Raw genomic sequence first — 19707 nt, forward strand, 5'->3', positions numbered from 1 at the left:
CAATACTTGTCGTTTTAGGTTTCCAATGCATATGTTTGGTAAAAATACCAATTTTATCCCAACTATTTTAATGTTTTGACCAATAAAAAAAAGAGAAATTGTTACTAATGCCCTTTCTTTGATATCCCTTTTTAATAATACCCCCTTTGATGATCATTTTTAATTATACCTTTCCACTATTTTTTAAAGACATTTTTCCCCTTGTTTTATAATTATACCGACAATCTTATTATACCTTCGACGTCGACCTTCTTCGTCTTCGTCTTCGTCTTCGTCTCTTCTTCTCCGGAGACATCTCTCCTTCTCCGGTCGGATCTCTCCTCCGCTGTTATCATTGTTTCTCCCATCGTCTTTGTCTTCGTCTCTTCTTCCCGGAGATATCTCTCCTTCTCCGGTCGGATCTTTCCTCCGCCGTTATCACTGTTTCTCCCGTCGTCTTAGTTCTCTCTTTTAGTTCGTCGTCTCTTCTACCCCCTTCGTGTAAGTATTTCTCCCATCGTATTGAGCAATTGAATTTTTAGGTCTTATAAAGCAAATCTCTCCTCCGCCGTTATAAATTAAATTTTTTTAGGTCTTAATCACTTGCTCTTTTAGATCTGTTCGTGATAATAAAGTCTTTTTCTTCCATCGTGTAAGCTTGTTTCTGTATTTTTGTTTTGATTTCAATTTTAATTTTGTGTTAGCTATTAGATTGTTGTTTCGATTTCAAATTTGATGTCAGAATTTTTTTAGGTCTTAACACTTGCTCTTTTAGATCTGTTCGTGATAATAATGTCATTTATTAGATCTTTGGACATCTACTTTTATTCTTTGATATAGTTGTTCGGATCTCTCTTCTTTTAATGTAGTTTTATTGGTTTGTTTTCTCAGGATTTGTTTGGTTGTACAAATGATTGAATTGTATTCAGTATGTGGTTTGTGGAAGTTGAACAACAACATTCATTGGGAATTTGAGATGGATAATGAAAGGGGAGCTTCTTTGATTAATATTGATGAGAATACTAGATTTAGTGAGTTGGTAAAAATTCTATTAGAAGATTTTGACATTGATATTCAGGCACAATGTTTAAAGCTTAGTTATTCATTGCCTGCTAAGTCTTCTACTATAGGTAGTATTCCTATCTTTATTAGAAATGATAGGCAGCTTGAAGCTTTTAAACTCAAATATGCACAAAGTGGAGGAGTTCTTCATCTATGTGTTACTGTTGAGGATTTTTGTGAGATTGTAGAGCAGGTATTTTTATTAAACTCATTCTCTTGTTCTTTCTAATATTGTTTTAGAAAAGTAACTGATTTGAGGAATGTTTCTTTATCAGGGTCAACCTAGCTCTACTCCTTTTATTGAGAGTGTTACTGCTGTTACTCAGGTAACTTTCTACTTTAGAATTTTAAATTATTTATTGCTTACAAAACCTTATAAAATTCTTTGAAAACACTTGTAAAACATTTTAAATACTTTACAAATCCTTTCAGGATCAAACAAGCTCAAATCTGTTAGTTGGGAATGCTATTGATGTTTATATTCATACTCAGGTAATTTACTGCCTTTTCAACCCGTTTTAAAAACCTTTGAAAACAGTTGTAAACCTTATTAAAAACTGTAAACCTTATTAAATGCTCTGAAATCACTTGTAAAATCATTTAAAAAACCATTGATTTGTACTGTCAGGGTCAACCAATACCAAATCCATATGTCGAGAGTGATCCTCTTGCTGCTTCTTCAAGTCAATATACTGGCACTTCTGATGATTTTACTGCTACTCATACTCAGGTAACTTACATTTAAACACTTTAAAAAACCTTTTGAAAACGGTTGTAAACCTTATTAAATCATTTGAAATAACTTGTAAAACCTTTTTAATAACTTTTAAAACCTTTTAAAAAACCATTGATTTGTAATTTCAGGGTCAACCAATACCAAATCCATATGTCGAGGGTGTTCCTCGTTTTTATTGTTCTCCTGTTGCTTCTTCAAGTCAATATACTGGCAATTCTGATGATTTTACTTCTACTCATACTCAGGTAACTTACATTTAAAGACTTTAACAAACCTTTTGAAAACGATTGTAAACCTTATTAAATCCTTTGAAATAACTTGTAAAACCTTTTAAATAACTTTTAAAACCTTTTAAAAAACTTGTAAAACCTTTTAAAAAACCATTGATTTGTACTTTTAGGATCAACCAATACCAAATCCATATGTCGAGGGTGTTCCTCGTAACATGACAACCTCTGTTGGGTATCCATCTGGTTCTTCACACTCAACTGGTCTAATCGATGTTGATTCACTGTTTTGTGGACAGTTATTCAAAGACAAAACAGAAATGAGAAGTCAGATGCGGATGTATGCAGTCAAGCATAGTTTTGAGTTTCATACTTTTAAGTCAGACAACAAGAGGTATGTTCTTAAATGTATTGATGAAAAATGTAGTTGGAGGCTACGTGCAACTAAGGCTAAAGCATCAGATAACTTTGTTGTTCGAAAGTATATTAGTCAGCACAGCAGTGACTCTGCTTTAAGGAATGTTAATCATCGCCAAGCATCTGCAAGGACTTTGGCTGGTTTGGTTAGTAACCATTTTGCAGGAGGAAAGCTTCCTCTTAGACCCAAACAGCTCATGGAAATTTTTAGGAATGACCATGGAGTTGGTGTCTCGTACTCAAAAGCATGGAGAGCTCAAGAACATGCATCAGAACTTGCTAGGGGTATACCTGCTGATAGTTATGAGGTTTTACCGAGTTGGTTTCACATGATAGAAAAGAAGAATCCAAGTACTATCACTTACATCAAAGCTGATTCTGATAATAAGTTTAGATATGGTTTTCTGGCTTTTGGTGCATCAATTAGAGGTTTTAAGTTGATGAGAAAAGTTATTTCTATTGATGGCGCCCATTTGAAATCAAAATATAAAGGGACTTTGCTTGCTGCATCAGCTCAGGATGGTAATTTTCAGTTGTATCCTATTGCTTTTGCTGTTGTTGATTCTGAGAATGATGCATCATGGGATTGGTTTTTGCGGTGTTTGAAGACTATTATTCCTGATGAAGAGGATCTAGTTTTTGTGTCTGATCGGGCTTCTTCAATTGCAACTGCGCTATCAGTAAATTATGTACATGCTCATCACGGGATCTGCACTTTCCACTTGCAAAAGAACCTGGAAACACGATTTAGAGCTTCTGCTTCTCTTCTTCCAGTTGTTCATGATGCTTCAAGAGTTTACACTCAGTATGATTTTGATTATTTGTTCAGTCAAATTTCCAATGGTGATCCGGATCTTGGAGAATATCTTTGGCAAGCTGATATTAGGAAATGGTCACGTGCATATTCTCCTTCTAACCGGTACAACATTATGACATCTAATTGTGCCGAGTCCATTAACTCCAGATTAAAAGAGACTCGTGAGTATCCAATTGTCTGCATGTTTGATACAATCAGGTCTATTTTGACTAGGTGGTTTAATGAACGACGTGAGGAGAGCTGTCGACATCCATATGTTGTTACTACAAAAGTTGGGAATAAGATGAATGAATTTTATAATAATACTACCCGCTGGCTTGAAGTTAGTCAAGTAAATGAAAATATCTTCGAGGTTAAAGCAGCTTTAAAGACATATATGGTGAATTTGGACACAATGAAATGCACATGTTGTATGTTTGATATTGACAAATTCCCTTGTGCACATGGAATTGCTGCTGCCAAACATGTTTGTTGATGATTATCATTCCACTGAAAGGTTATAACTCTCTTCTTTAATAAGGTCTTTAAAAGGTTGCTAAAGTAACGGATCCGACAGGTTTTTACAATGTTTTAAAAAGTTTTAAAAGGTTTTATAAGTTATTTATAAGGTTTATAAACAGTTTAAAAAAGGTTTTACAAGGTTTTACAAGGTTTTACAAGGTTTTTCAAAGGTTTATCAAAGTTATATTAGTCTTATCTTCCTCTTTTTTATTTTACATATGGCGTTTAGCATATTCAGAGAGCATTCACCCAGTAGGTGATATGGAGTATTGGGAGATTCCAGAGAGTGTTAGTACTTTTATTCGGCCACCTTCTACTCGTATACCTAGTGGCAGGCGAAAGAAAAAGAGAATAGCTAGTTCATGGGAGTATGGAAAGGCTAAGACAAATTCAAAACAATACAAATGCAGTAGGTGCGGTCAGTGTGGACACAACAAATCTAGTTGTGTTGCAGCTATCTAACTCTCTCTCTCTCTCTTTAATTCAACTTGAATTTGTTCTTTTTAATAAAATATTTTCAGTCTGTGGTGTTGTAAACTCCATTTTCTCAGAAGTTTTTTTCAGATTTTACAGTTTTAAATCATTATAAACAACTTGTAATGCCTTTTAAAATAGCAAGTCGTACTTTTTTAAAATCATTTACAAACAACTTGTAAAATCTTTTAAAACATGTTAAAAACCATATATACTCTTGTAAAACCCTACACCGATTAAAAACCATATATATACCTTTTAAAACAACTTGTAAAACCTTTTTAAAACATGTTAAAAACCTTTTAAAACATGTTGAAAACCATATATACTCTTGTAAAACCCTACAACGATTAAAAACCATATATATAAACTCTTGTAAAAAGCAAGTCGCCACACTCTCTCTCTCTCTTCCCCTTCCCCTTCCCCTTCCCCTTCCTCTTACTCTTCTTCATCTTTCTCTCTCTCTTCTCTCTCACTGCAAAAACCCTAAATTTCTTCTGATTTCACCATCTTCAGTCTCCTTCACTGCTTCGTAATCAAACACCAAGCAAAACCCTCCAACGATTTTAGATGATTTGAAGAGATAGAGACGATTTCGAATTTTGATTTCGAATCGCTTAAGTTTTTTTTTGTGGAAGACGATTGAAGGGGTAATATGCGAAGAGTCACTTGGAAACAGCGAAGGGGTAAGATTTTAATGGATAAGATTTTGAAGCGTCGCTTTGGTTCGGTTTTAATTAAGAGTTGAAGGGGTACTTTTTGTAAACCAAAGCGACGCTTCGCCTATTATATATACTTTTTGTCTCACGATAACTCCTCAATCATCTCTCAGATTCGAAAAATCAAACCTTTGTCTCCTAAATCATCTCCCAGATTCAAAAAATCTATTTACATTCTTCCTTCAGTCCGTTAGAAATGGCCCGTCGTTCTCCTTCAAGCCTTATAAGGACTGATCTGAGATGTCTGAACAGGGATCTTTCGCCAAACATCACAGCAGGTAAACACATACATCTTCAGAGTAGATTTCTTTTACTGTTAAGGATAAAAGAGATTGAGTGTTTGCCTTTTTTTTAGTAACTGTTGATGACGACATTTTCCGTTGGGAGGCTACTCTAATCGGACCGGTGAATACTCCCTATGAAGGGGGAGTGTTTAAACTTAGGCTTACTTTTCCACCTGATTATCCAAGAAGTCCCCCCAAGGTATCTATTTTTGATTATACTCCTTTTTATTTTAGCAAGCATGATTATTAGGACTCCTTTTTTGCAGCAACTCAATAGTTTTTTAAATAAAATTTCTTGATAATGCAGGTTGTTTTCATCACAAAAATTTGCCACCCAAATGTAGCAGATAGGGGAGGCATTCACCTAAAAGTTTTGAGGACCGACTGTTGGACTCCCATGTCCATTGTTAAGCTTTTCAAGAAATTAGTGGAGAAGTTGATTGAACCAGAGGTCAATGATGAGGGACAGACCATTGAATATCTTGCCAACCTCTACAAATCTGATAGGAGAAGGTTTGAAGCCATGGCTAGAGAGATGACTAATCAATATGCTGGGAGAGGAAACTGAGATAGTTCATATCTATTTTTAAGAACTCTTGAATAATTTATCTTGTTTTTGTTCTTTTTAATAAAATATTTCAGTCTCTTCTCTTGTAAACTCTATTTTAAAAAATATTTTATCCAGAGTTTACTATTTTAATATTAGAAAAAACTTGTAAAGCTTTTAAAAAAACAAACCAAATTGATATATATCATTATAAACCATTTGTAAAATCTTTTAAAATTTCTAAAAACAAGATATAATCTTAAAAGTTTAAAAGGTTTAAAAGATTTATATGCCCGTTTAAAAGGTTTTAAAACCATCTAAAAAGGTTTTAAAAGGTTTTTAACACTTTTAAAGCTCTCTTAAAACCTTTTAAAACCTTTTAAAGCATAAAATAATATTAACCCGTTTTAGAAGATTTAACCTTTTAAAACCTATAAACAGTTTAACACCATTTATAGGATTAACACCATTTAAAAGGTTTTACAAGCGAAAAGAAATAACTTTACATTAAAAGGACAATTTTTTTAAATATACTTGCAAACTAAACATTGAAATACTATTCTATTCAATATTCTTCTTGATGTGATCACGTTTATATACCAGCAATAATTTTTAAATGGTTTTTAAAAGAGTTTCAATGGTTTTAAAAGGTTTTTTAAAAGGTTTTAAAAGATGTTAAAAAAGTTTTCAAAAACTTCTAAAATTCTTTTAAAAGGTTTTACAAGGTTTAAAGCTCGTTTTAAAAGGTTTTAAAACCCTTTAAAAAGGTTTTTCAACTTTTAAAGCTCTCTAAAACCTTTTAAACCCTTAAAACTTAAAAGAATATTAACACGTTTTAGAAGATTTAACCTTTTAAAAGGTTTTAAAACCCTTTTCAAAGGTTTTAAAACCCTTTTTAAAACAGTTTTTTAAGCAATAACCTCGTATATTAGGCAAGTTTGAACAAACTACTCATGTATAACTAAACTGTTTATAGGATTAACACCATTTAAAAAGTTTTACAAGCGAAAAGAAATAACATAACATTAAAAAGACAATTTTTAAAAATCTACTTGCAAACTAAACATTGAAATACTTTGTCATTCATTATTCTTCTTGATGCGACCAGCAAGATGCCAAATTCCTTAACCTAAGTATTTGTCCTTGTACTCCTGCAAAAAAAAACAAAAATATAAGTTAATATTAAATAACAGTAAATTGTGCATAAAATCTTTAAATAACAAAAGTTGAGGTTCACTAACCTTTAATTTTGAAAACATTCTGGTACCAAGGTATCTCATTTGTGGAGTAACATCTTTAGGAATTTTGTCTGGATGAAGAATTAATATTGCCTTACTTGTTACTTTTTTTACATCTTCTTTAGTCATCAAATCCATGGCATAGACTTTTTCCCACTTATTCCCTTCCCAAAGATACTACAATGTAGAACATCCAAATTTTATTAATGTTTAACGCCTATGATAACAAGTATATGATTTTTTCAAACTTACTTTATCAATTTACGAAAGCATATTTTTGAGGTCCTCGCTCTTCGACCAAGAAGTTATAACTTCCTCGATTTGTTTCATTTCTTCGTCACTTATATTGTTCTCCTGCGTAGTAGGTGTTTGCACTAATACAAACATAAGAAACAAAATATTATATGTCATTTTCAACAGGGAAAATCATTTATAATAAAGACTTCAAAAACTTACAACTACCCATTTCCTGGCTGGTGTGATATTGTTGTTGGCTTGGGTCTTCTTTTTGAGTGGGAGCTTCTTGTTGGCTTGGGTCTTCTTGTTGAGTGGGAGCTTCTTCTTGGCTTGGGTCTTCTTGTTGAGTGGGAGCTTCTTGTTGGCTTGGGTCTTCTTGTTGAGTGGGAGCTTCTTCTTGGCTTGGGTCTTCTTTTTGAGTGGGAGCTTCTTCTTGGCTTGGGTCTTCTTCAGTATCTGAAATATTAATACACTCTTCGTCATCCGATATAATAGTGTACGCTTCTTCTTGGCTTGAGTATACATCATCAGCACTGTTAGGCTTCTCATCCTGCATAAATAATGATATTTTTTTAACCATATGTAAATTATTTTCAAATATGTTTTTACAAGGTTTTTAAAATTTGTCGATCATATTCAAGTAACACATACCTTATCATTATTCATATCCTCTTCTTGTGGATCATTTTCATTAGTATCCTGGGTATTTTCTTCAGGAATAACACTTGGGTCCCCTCTCAAGTCAGTATGTTTCTCATGTTGATAATCTTGATTATCTTCTTTAGATACCTAGAAATGTTGTAAATTTTGTTAATACTATTTAAAACACTAGCAAAACCTTTGAAAACGATAATATGATTTTATTAAAAACTCTTTAAAACACTTTTAAAATGATTTTAAAAGGAATTAAGTTTTTTTTTCACTTACAAATTTACTTGGAGAAGGTGGTACTTCCTCTTCTTCAAAATTGGGGGCAGAGGCTCGTACTTCCTTTTCTTGAAAAGAAGTGGCAGAGGCTTGTACTTCCTCTTCTTGGAAAGCAGTTGCAGAGGCTGGTACTTCCTCTTTTTGGGAAGCAGTTGCAGAGGCTGGTACTTCCTCTTCTTGAAATGCAGTTGCCGAGGCTGGTACTTCCTCTTCTTGAAATGCCCTTGATTCCCACTGTGGTGTTGCAGCAGCAGTAGTGATCCCCACATGATTCTCCAGTCTCACTAATCTTTTGTGAGTAAGTTGACATGTTTTTAAAATCATGTCAATTTTCTCACTAAAAGATATTCTTTTTTTTTTTGTTAGTTTGATTCAAGAATGGCCCTGCAGCTTCTCTCACACGCTTTTTTTGATTTTGTTCTCCTTTTTCAACTTGAATAAATCCTTGAATCCATTCCTCCTTAGTCATCCTATAGCCTTGGATTACAAGTTTAACAACTTCGTCAAAATATTTGTCTTCATCATTCGTTGGCATAACCAAATGGCTATATTCATCGGGATCACCGACAATTGTTTTCACTTCAAACTGCAAAGAAAAATCGATTCATATTATATATCAAAAGTCTTATATAGATATTGTAAAACCTTTTAAAACTCTTTTATAACTCTAGAAATCCCTTGTAAATCCGTTGTAAAGTCTTGTAAACCAGTTTAAAACACATTGTAAATCTAAATTATATTACTAACATTTTTTTAAAAGGGTTTACAATGTGTTTTAAAACTGTTGGAAAACAAAAAAAAAATAGTTCTAGAGAAGTAATGGTACCTTGCAAGACTCAAAAACAAATTTTATTTCATTGAATTTTGGGGAAGATGTCTTTTGCCATTGCAAGATCAGTGGGAGATGTTGATTTTGGCTTGAAATGCTTTCCCTAACACCAAAATGTTCCCCTAGCTGTCGAACTGAAGATAACAACCAGATTTGGATTGCAAATGGAAAGCCAGCCATTCCATACTGTTTCTTTGCCAACGTTCCCACAGTCATTTGTTTCACATCTTTCACTAATGATTCGTAGGCAATTTCACCCCAAGGATACTTACAGAAATTCTCAAAACTACTGGCTCTCAGCAAATTCTTTAAGGGAATTTGAACTACTGGATTTTGAGCTATCAATATCCCCTCCACTAGTATCAAAGCACCTAATCTAATTCTTTCCTCAGCTTTCATGTCTTTTCCTTTAACTTTCAAAGTATCAAGAAGACGTTTGCAGGTCATTTTATCATTCATCCACAAATCTTTTTTCGATGTAACAGTACCTGATAGAACAGTGCCTACAGGAAGGCCTGTTGTAATGACGAATTCCCTTAGCGAAAATCGCATAGGTTAATCATCAAATGCAAACCAGAGCTCGTTTTTCGCAGACAAAATCTTCCTCTGTAGTAAGTGGTGGACCAGTTGACTCGAGAAGTTGATATTTTCCCGATTAACAAATTCTATAATTGGACCCAAGAAAGACTTCTCTAACTGCTGGAACTCTTTTTTTTTTAATGCATCCTTTATAGTCGCCAAAACAGCTTGCTCTGAAGAATATTTAGTAACTCTTACTAATGTATCTCCCTCTGTGCCTGGCGTGATTAATCTTTTTGGAAAGCATAGTTTCTTCGCAGAATCTTCAAAATTACTCATATCGCAAAACCTGTCAACATTGTTTACAGAGAACATATTCATGGCATGCACCCAAGATCCCTTATAAATCCTATTTTAAAACCAATTTAAAACTTTTAAAAGACATTGATAAATTTCCAACCTTCGTATTCCGAGTTCACCAAAACATCATAAAATTTCATATTGAAATAGAAATTGAAGTCAAAATTAAATTCCAAACCAAACTTACAAATGGGAGAAGAAGAGACGACGAATTCGAATAGAGGACTGAGAGGAAAAACGAGGGAGAAGAAGAGTCCGTAATTCGACAAAGAGAAATTGCAATTTGAAGTCCTCGCGTACACAATCAGCCGACTCCTACTTTCAATCCGACGATTTCGTGTCTGCAATCCGAAGAAATCGAGAACCCAATTTAAGCAAATACAGATTTGAGTGAATTTCGCGACTTTCAACCTCCCAGACGGAAAACTGTACTTTTGAAAGAGAAACCCTTGCTTTTAGGGACATTTGATACAGGGGGGGAGTGGAGGTTATATTATACTATTGGGCCTAGGCCTAGGGCTTTCACCCTTATTATACAAAAACATTGTAAAATCATTTAAAATATAGTATTAAAACCATTTAAAAGTTTTTACAAGCGTTTTAAAACGGATTTTAAAAGGTTAAAAGGGTTTTTTTTGGGGTATTTCAATGAATTTAAAGGATTTACAAGTGTTTTAAAACATATTTTAAAAGGATTAAAAGGGTTTTTTGGGTATTTCAATAAATTTTATAGGATTTACAAGAGTTTTAAAATGTTTTTAAAAGGATTCGGAAATGATAAACAATGTTTTAAACTTCATTGTAAATACCTAAACTTAAACGAAGTATATATATAAAAGGAGTAACTTAACATATTTTTAGAATAGTGTCACAGTAAAAAAATAAAATATTGTTCTTGATGCAATAAGCTAAAGCACCATTCCTGCGATCACGTTCATATACCAGCAAGATGCAAACTTCCATTATCCTAGTCATTTTGTAATTCTGCAAATATAATATAATTGATGTTAGAACCATTTAAAATACATTGCAATACAAAAGTTGTTAACCCATCTAAAACCAGTTTAAATAACCATGTAAAAACCTACACTGACCTGCAAAGATATCAACTGCCATTTTCTTCCGTAAATCACCAATTGACTCATTTTTAAGATTGCCATGTGTTGTTATGCTCATAGCCAAACATTCGATTGTCTTCAGCATGAAGACACCACTATCTTCAATTTTATCAACCTATCAAGAAAAAACAAAGTAAAGAGTCCAAAGTATTTACAGAGACCATATCAAAAAACTAGAAAACAAGCTCAACAGTATTTACCTGAGGTATGCAATTTATAATACTGATTCTGAACGGAGATTTCTCTGTATCATTTTTCATCCCAAACTTCTTCTGGGCAATATAAGGCATTGCAACAGCATATGCACCCACCTGTTTGTCTTTAATTTTGTTGGTGTAGAAATGCTTGCCTAAGTCGTAGATAATCAACTCCTTCTTCTCCAAATTGATCATCAATGGCATCCAAAGCCTTTCCTTAACCAACATTGGCGCCAGTATTTTGTTTGTAGGTGCTTCTTTGAAGAGTTGACTGAATCCTTCTTTAGGGAACTCATATTCATCTTTGTTGTCAACGAATATTGAGTAATATTCATCAATCTCTCTCAAAAAAAGAAGTTTCAGCCAATGTCAATGCTTTGCTTTTAAAGAAGTGCGGATGACTTTCTTCTCTTCTGCTTAACAACTTCACAACTGTATCAACATGCTAAACAACAACAAAAAACAGATTAGAACAAGTCTTGTTGTCAAATAATTCATATAAATAAGTTCAGACCTGGTCACACATCATCTTGTAAACCAATTTAAAAAAATTGTAAATCTTTGAAAACGCTTAGAAGACATATTTTAATTCCTTTTAAAACCTTTTAAACCTCTTGTAAACACTTTTAAAAACCCTTTTAAAACTCTTTAAAACCTTTTAAAGAGTTTTAAAACCCCATGAAACGTTAACAACACATTGTAAAACCTTAAGCTTTGTAATCATACCATTGTTGTTAACGACTTCCCTGGCATCTCTAGTGTTGTGAACCACTTAGCATCAACTTTTTTACCCAGAATTATTAGTTGCCTACATCCAAAAATAAACAGAATAACCATGAATACTTACAAAACCATGAATACATCTGTTAAAAGACTAATTTGAACTTTGATTTTTGTTGCTAGAAACTAAAACTTACTTTGTTTTCCTTGAATTCTTCCAGTCACTAAATACTTCTAACCGGGTCTTATCAACTTTGGAAAAAGGATAAAGTATTGGGTCCTTCTTCTTCTCGGCCGTGTAAGGCGGCTGAGTGTGAATAGAAGGAATTGTATTTCGTTCACTTTTTCTTTGCACACCACCAACATCATCAGATTTACTCTTCTTTTTCTGTGGCTTTACAAAACAAAAAAATTTCGCACTTTATATCGATACACTGGCAAACAATTTAAATATCTCATAGAAATAATTAAGTTAGATACATACCCCTTCTCTAGCTTGAATATCAGCATCTAGATTGTCACTTGGTTTACGCTTCTTCCTCTGTAATGCCTCAAGAAAATCACAATTTTTTGTAAACATTTAATAAAATGTAAAACATTATACAACTAGTTACTAACCTCTTTTCTGTTCATAACATCATCATCACCATCATTGCTTTGCTTAGACTTTCTCTGCAGTTCATCATTGCTTGGTTTACTTGATGAAATCTTTTAAAATACTCATAACAACTATATAAAAAATTAAAAATTTACCTGTTTTCTCTCTCTCAAAACTCTCTTCTTACTGCTTGCTCCCTTCTCTTTACCCATGCTTATATCTTTTCCACTATCCTCATCTTCTTCAGAGAGAAGATCAAATTTTGGTGTAGAAGGGCGTGGAGAAGGAGATTTATCCTTCAAAGATGATAACAATTGTGGTTTACAACAGACTTTTAAAAGGGTATTTGAGAACTTATAAAAATACTAGATATATGTACCTTTGGTGTTTCTTCAAAGTAATTACCATCATCACCACCAGTTTTTTGAGTGTTTTCATCATCTGCAGCGTAGCTCCCATCTTGTGTGTTTGACGGACGGACAGAATCTGCAGACTGGCTTTCTACGAAATCTTCTCTAGCAATATCTCCATCAACATTTTGTTTGCCAGCCTGCAACAAAACAAAAGAACATATAACAACATCATTTTTAAGGTTGTACATTCTGTTTTAAAAGGGTTTTAAAAGGTTTAAGTCACTATGGTTGCCCTTTAATCAGTGTTATGTTGTAAATCCGTTAAAAACACTTTTTAAACAGAAAACTTTGATGTGGGACTTTTAAAACTTTTAAAATAGATACTGACCTCTTCATTTATAACCTCTTCATTTCTATTCTGTCCATCTTCATCTTCGTGAGACTGCAAAGGGAAAAGAAAAAAAAGGACCTCAGTTTAAAGAGTTTAGTGTCCAATATATGCGAAAAGGTGCAATCTTGTAATCTTACTCCTTTATCCTTATCTTCCCCTGATGTGGTTTTGACAGCTTCTTCAATGGCTTCTAGTCTTTTGTTGAAGTCATCTAACATAAAGAGGATTATGTCAAGTTTTTCAGAATCTGACAAATTTTTCTCCTTTTTCTCATGTTTCTCAAAGACTGGCAATTTTTCCCCCATTTTGTCACCCAACTCTCCCAAAGCATAGTAAATATCAACTAATCTAGAAGACCATTCTTCTTTCTTCAACCTATAGCCTTTCATAACCAAGCCAATAACTTCTTCAAAATCATTGTCATCTTTATCAACCAAATGCTTATATTCTTGTGGATCTCCAATTATTGTTTTGACTTCAACCTACAAAAATAATCAAAATCCATCAAAACAAAACTCATCAAATATAGATAACCAATGAATAATCAAAACTACACTTTTAATAGAATTCAAAACTTACACAAGTTGATGTCTTAATAGCTTCAACAATATCATCAAACCTTGCATATCGACTTGATTGCCAGTTGAGAATCAGTGGATAAAATGTTCTGGAAAAATTACATCTTCTCGCAAATGTATCACCAAAAATTGGAACAGCACTCAAGGCCCATATATATAATGCCATGGGAAATCCCTTGACACTATACTGACCTTTTGACCAAGAATCTTTATCGAATTTTTGAATGCATGTGGCGAGAATGTTATACGATTCCTTGCCCCATGGTTGGGCTGTATACATCTCGAAATCCGATGCATGCTTAAGCCTAGACAGAGGTATCTTCTCTAATGAATATGGTGTCATCAAAATACCTTCTGTTAATACCACTGCAGCGAGGCATTCCTTTTCCTTGTCATCCAAAGGTTCTTCACCCTCTTCCGGTTCATTAAATAGTCGATATTGAAGTTGAGTTAAAGTGTAATCTCCTCTCACCGCCCAAGAATATGGTTCACTAATTGGATCTTTGCCGTTATTCCTTGGTTCTCTATGAATAGGTTTGCATTGAATCTCTATGTTTAATAAAACAATGATGTTAGTTTGTTCAAACTTGCCTAATAGAAACTGTTTTAAAACCCTTTTAAAACCCTTTTAAATCCCTTTTAAAAGAGTTTTAAAAGGGTTTTAAAACTTTTAAAACGGGAAAAATCCTTTTACAATAGTTTTAAAAGGTTTTAAAAAGGTTTTAAAACCTTTAAAACGGGAAAAACCATTTTACAATAGAGTTTTAAAAGAGTTTAAAAGAGTTTTAAAAGGGTTTTAAAAGAGTTTAAAAGAGTTTTAAAAGAGTTTTAAAAGGGTTTTAACGGGCTTTTAACAATTTTAAAGTTTAAAAGGGTTTTAAAAAGGTTTTAAAAGGGTTTTAAAAGGTTTTAAAAGGGTTTTAAAAGGGATCTTTGCCGTTATTCCTTGGTTCTCTATGAATAGGTTCGCATTGAATCCCTATGTTTAATAAAACAATGATGTTAGTTTGTTCAAATTTGCCTAATATAAACTGTTTTAAAACCCTTTTAAAACCCTTTTAAAACCCTTTTAAAAGAGTTTTAAAAGGGTTTTAAAACTTCTAAAACGGGAAAAACCCTTTTACAATAGTTTTAAAAGGTTTTAAAAACCCTTTTAAAAGGGTTTCAAAAGGGTTTTAAAAGGGTTTTAAAACTTTTAAAACGGGAAAAACCCTTTTACAATAGAGTTTTAAAAGGGTTTTAAAAGAGTTTAAAAGAGTTTTAAAAGAGTTTTAAAAGGGTTTTAATGGGCTTTTAACAATTTTAAAGTTTAAAGGGTTTTTAAAAGGTTTTAAAAGGGTTTTAAAAGGGTTTTAAAACCTTTTATAACCATTGCAGACACTTTATAATTACCTGTTGTAAGGAAGAACTCTCTCATGGAGAACTGAAGAGGTTGCATGTCGACTGTAAACCATAAGTTTCTCCCTCTTGTCTTCAGCCTTCTCAGCATCAAGTAGTGGAATATTTTCTCAGAAAATTTGATGTCTCTGGCCGAAAGATTGATGATAGGCCCAAGGAAGGAAGATTGAAGCTTCGTGAAAGATGCTTTTCCTAATGCATGTTTAACTTTGGCAACTAGGCTTAAGTCCGAATGTTGACATATGTTTGCTCCAACAATTGGTTCAAAACCCATGCCATATGTTGGTTCTGGTAGTGCAAGGGGTTCAAAATCACTTGATGCCATATGTTAAAGAAACACACTTAATTAGACTTTTCAACGGATTTACAAGAGTTTTAAAAGGGTTTTTAAAAATCAACATCACACGTTATCGATCTGAAGTCATCTTATCAACACACTTTATCGACATAATTCAACTACGACCGATCTAAAAATTGATATCAAATGGTTTAACAGGGACTTTCTAAAAAGTGTTTTACAAGAGATAACAAAAATCCAAATTTACAAGACTTTACTAATTTTAAATCCATATCAAACACAATTATCTATCTGAATGCGTCAGATCTGAATCTGGATCGATATCAAAGAAACTGAAGGGGCTTTTAAAAACTGTTTTAAAAGAACATAAATCCAAATTTAAAAGAGTTTACATATTCCAAATCGATATCAAAGAAATCTAAAAGCCCTAAATTTAAAAAAGCGATAGTCCAAATTGATAAACTCAGAAAGAAACAAAGAAAGAATGAACCTGCCTGCGATAGAACCAGAATCAATGTCGGGAATTACGTGTACGAGAGACGAAAGCGTAGAATCGCCGCGAAGAAGGATCGAGAATCGCCGCGCAGAATCGCCGATGAACGAAGGAGAGAGAATCGTCGGTTGAGGAGGGAGAGAAGCACGGCGAAGTGGAGAGAAAATTAGGTTTCCTTCATTAAGGGTAAAAAAGTCTTTTTCACCAAAAAAGGGGTATCCTTAAAAATGGACCCTTCCTAATAGCCCTGGGAATTCGGGTTCCCGAACCCGATCGGGTTCGGGTTTCGGGTTTTCGGGTTTTCTATACTTTTGGGTTCGGGTTCGGGTAATACCTGTTCGGGTTCGGGTTATTCGGGTATACCCGAACTCAATCAAACCATGAACAAAAAAAAAAAAAAAAACTAAATTTTATTTTTTTATAAATTTTAGAAAACTTGTATATATATAAATATTTAACATTTCTTTTTGAGACAGAAAAACTGAAGTGGCAAAATGGTTAATGATGTACCTGTAAATGTTCAAGGTTGTGGGTTCAAATCCCCTAAAATACATATTTTTACATTTAATTCGGGTTAGTTTGGGTGGGCATTCGGGTTCGGGTAATACCCGAATCCGATCGGGTAACCGAACCTCAGAGGTATTGAGCCCGATAGGGTTTTTATACAATACTCGAACCCGAACCCGACCTGAATAGTCGGGTTCGGGTTCGGGTTTTGGGTCCGGGTAATATGCCCAGGGCTACTTCTTAAGGACATTTTTAAAAAGTGGAAGGGAAAAAGGGGCATTTTTGCTTTTCTCCCTAAAAAAATTAGAAAATATATTAAAAAAAAGATATAATATTTATCTATTTTTTTTAATTTGTGTGCAAAGCTCTAAAACGACAAATAAGAAAAACCGGAGGGAGTAGGATTTTAAAACGTACAGGATAGATTCAGCTCAAGTTTTTATGAATCAATCATATGTATTCAGCTAAATTAGTTTTCTTTCTAACCATAAAATAGTTACATACCATTTAATCCCTGTATCCAGTCGGGCAAATTTATTACTGTAGACTGTAGAGTAAGATGGAAAATTAGTTCGTTTGAACATATATATATGCTTCGTTGCAGTTGCAATTCGGTTTGGCTTAGTTATATACCGACCCACCCTTATTTATACCACCAACTCGAATACTCGATCTCATCTCATTTCGTTACCTCACACATCTCAAGTAAACTACAATACGAGTCAATGAGTCATCTTCTTAACAAGGCAAAATTCGAAGAAGAAATAAACAGTTTCGAATTTTAAGTGCGTTCTAACGTCTAAGTTTGAACATCTACTCTATCTTCAGATTTCCGGGCTTTTCTTGTGTGGAAGAAAATGTTTAACTGATCAGTGAAAAGCAGGTTCTTCATATCCTCCAATTGTTTCCGGCTTCTCTCCATTTCCAAATCCAGTTTCTCGAAATGGACAATCCTATCTCTAATCTTCTTCATCTGTGAACCCCAATTTTGTTTTTCAAAATCAATCAAAAACAAGCATAACCAACCACACACAAAAATATAGTTAATGGGAACTTGGAGATTGTTACTGACCTCCACTTCTACGATCTCTTTGATGGCTCCTTCTACCTCTTGCTCTTCCTTCTGAATCAGAGATTTTGCATCAGCCCAAGCTCTTTTTGAGTTGGTGATTTCACCACCATTGGCCTCTGTGTCTCAGAAAAAAACAAAATGTCACTAGTGGGTTTGGCTTGAGACAGAAATGAACTGCAAATAGAGACAGCTTGGTCATTGATACCTTGTCGATTTGGGTCTCCACTGGCATTTTTTTCAGCCTCGTAGTCCACATCAGATAAAGCTGTCACTGCCGCTCGAGCTGCTGCTTCTGCAACTTTTGTGCCAGCCAAGGCTGAAAGAAAAGCAGCCTGAAGACGACATGATATGAAGAATCCCATTCAGAGTTGGAAAAATGAAGCATAACAATGGAGATGTAACACAAGTACGAAATGATCTAATACGTATATAACTCCTGAATGCCCTTATATGTCACCAAGAATTCGATAATACTAGAGTTCAATAATTTAAGGCGAGTCTTTAAAAGAGATTTGTGCAAGTCATGAAACAGCCCAGTGCAGACACTGGAATATTCTTCAGCAGCCTAACAACACAATTGACTAAATTCTAAAGAATGTTAGTTGTACTCATGCATGTTGAACACTTGACACAAATAGAGAGAGAGAACACATATACTGTACTCAGATTGTAGTAAAATTTAAAACCTGAGCCATAATTGGGTTGCTTGCATCTGCAAGAGGTGTCAATCTCATCCGCTTATTGGGAGAAGAACCTTCTTTATCACTTCCTCCAGATTCAAGATCAGCAGAGCCCTTGATCTGATCAAATGCCTCCAAAGAATCCTCAGAGTCAGACTCTTTTACAAACTGCTCCCCAAAAGGAAGCTTGACAAACTGCGAAACACAATCCTTCTCGGTTCTACCAGTAACATGAGTTGCAACCTTCTTCCAGTCATCTCCATAGTGCATAACAGCTTCCATCAGCTGCAGCGTTTCCTTTTCAGACCACACTTTTTTTGACTCCTCGCTAAGCTCAACACGCTTAAACTCTGTGGAGTTAATACCAACTCGATAGTTACCACGGACATAGCACCTCGCACACAATGTCAACTCATACTGAAACGAAAAAAAAACGTACTTACTTTCATAAGCTTTGCTATTATGTTTCTAGTGCCAACATCCAAGAGACAACAAAACTCAGTGAAACCTATATTGAGTGCAACTGGAACGAAGAGTAGTAAATTATCAAACCTTATCACAGACGAAACAAGCTACACTGCAAATAGATTTGCAGCCATTACAGATTCTCTTGGCAGTTTCTTTGACAGTTGTGGGAGGCTCAGAAGAAGCATCTCCGGCGGACTTTTCGTCCCACTTGAGAGGCTTAGCAGAGGAGGAGCTAGAATGATTGATAAGTCCCCAATACTCAAGAAAGTCAAAAACGCGACGAATAGAGACAACATCACTGACTAGGGTTCTCCTAACGTCAGTGAAACTAATCTTCCGAGGATGGTCGTCTCTGTACTGCTTAATGATTGAGTTCCTCAAGTACATGTAAAACTTAGGGTTTTTGGAAGAAGATTTCGAATTGAAGAACTCCGGTAGTGACCGGACCTCGCAATCGTCGATGCCAGTCCACGAGAACCAACCTAATTGGTCAAATTAATGGCACGGAGTACAAAATCCATAAGAAAACAGTGAAGAAGAACAATATGAAGAAAACTAAATCCAAGGTTCCTCGGTGTTTGTAGACTTACGGGAGTAGCTAGGGACGCAGACAGCATCGACATCGGAAGTAGAAGACGGCGGTTGAGTCGATTGCGAAGCTGCGGTGACTCCTGACGTAGTTTCGGAGAGAGAGGGAGTAATCGGGAGAATTTCCCCAGATCCGCCGGAATCGGAAGCTTTCGCGGCCATGACTCAGTTCAACTAACGCTACTTCGCCGGAGTTACGAAAGAGAAGAAAAAATCTAGTTACCCGAGCGGCGCAAAACGAGTATGGGTCCGGTTTTGATTCAGGTCCGAGTCCGGTCCAAGTACAGTACAAATTTATATATAGACCGATTATAATACTATCTTGGTTTATTTCCCCGTTTGATAGTATACTAGACCGGTTTAATTAACTGGTTG

General features: G+C 34.5%; 2 protein-coding genes and 1 pseudogene across 2 annotated transcripts; 2 read left to right on the forward strand and 1 right to left on the reverse strand.

Moving 5' to 3' along the window:
• Window positions 1-242: 242 nt before the first annotated feature.
• LOC147943399 (uncharacterized) lies at window positions 243-3734 on the forward strand. Its single transcript, XM_087512452.1, has 7 exons — window positions 243-480; window positions 871-1234; window positions 1317-1367; window positions 1474-1533; window positions 1670-1771; window positions 1906-2022; window positions 2304-3734. The coding sequence occupies exons 2-7, from the start codon at window positions 890-892 to the stop codon at window positions 3711-3713; spliced, it is 2085 nt and encodes a 694-aa protein (XP_087368578.1). The 5' UTR covers window positions 243-480; window positions 871-889; the 3' UTR covers window positions 3714-3734.
• A 1394-nt stretch (window positions 3735-5128) lies between these two features.
• Window positions 5129-5784, forward strand: LOC104789021 (uncharacterized; annotated as a pseudogene).
• An 11386-nt stretch (window positions 5785-17170) lies between these two features.
• LOC104786203 (SWI/SNF complex subunit SWI3B) lies at window positions 17171-19684 on the reverse strand. Its single transcript, XM_010511557.3, has 6 exons — window positions 19335-19684; window positions 18829-19226; window positions 18283-18693; window positions 17802-17928; window positions 17597-17712; window positions 17171-17497 (listed from the first exon to the last, which is right to left on the reverse strand). Exons 1-6 carry the CDS (start codon window positions 19492-19494, stop codon window positions 17324-17326), a joined length of 1386 nt encoding a protein of 461 aa, XP_010509859.1. The 5' UTR covers window positions 19495-19684; the 3' UTR covers window positions 17171-17323.
• Between the last annotated feature and the right edge of the window lie 23 nt (window positions 19685-19707).

Source organism: Camelina sativa, chromosome 5 (genome assembly GCF_030686135.1).
Source record: "Camelina sativa cultivar CO46 ecotype springtype chromosome 5, ASM3068613v1".
Lineage (NCBI taxonomy): Eukaryota > Viridiplantae > Streptophyta > Magnoliopsida > Brassicales > Brassicaceae > Camelina > Camelina sativa.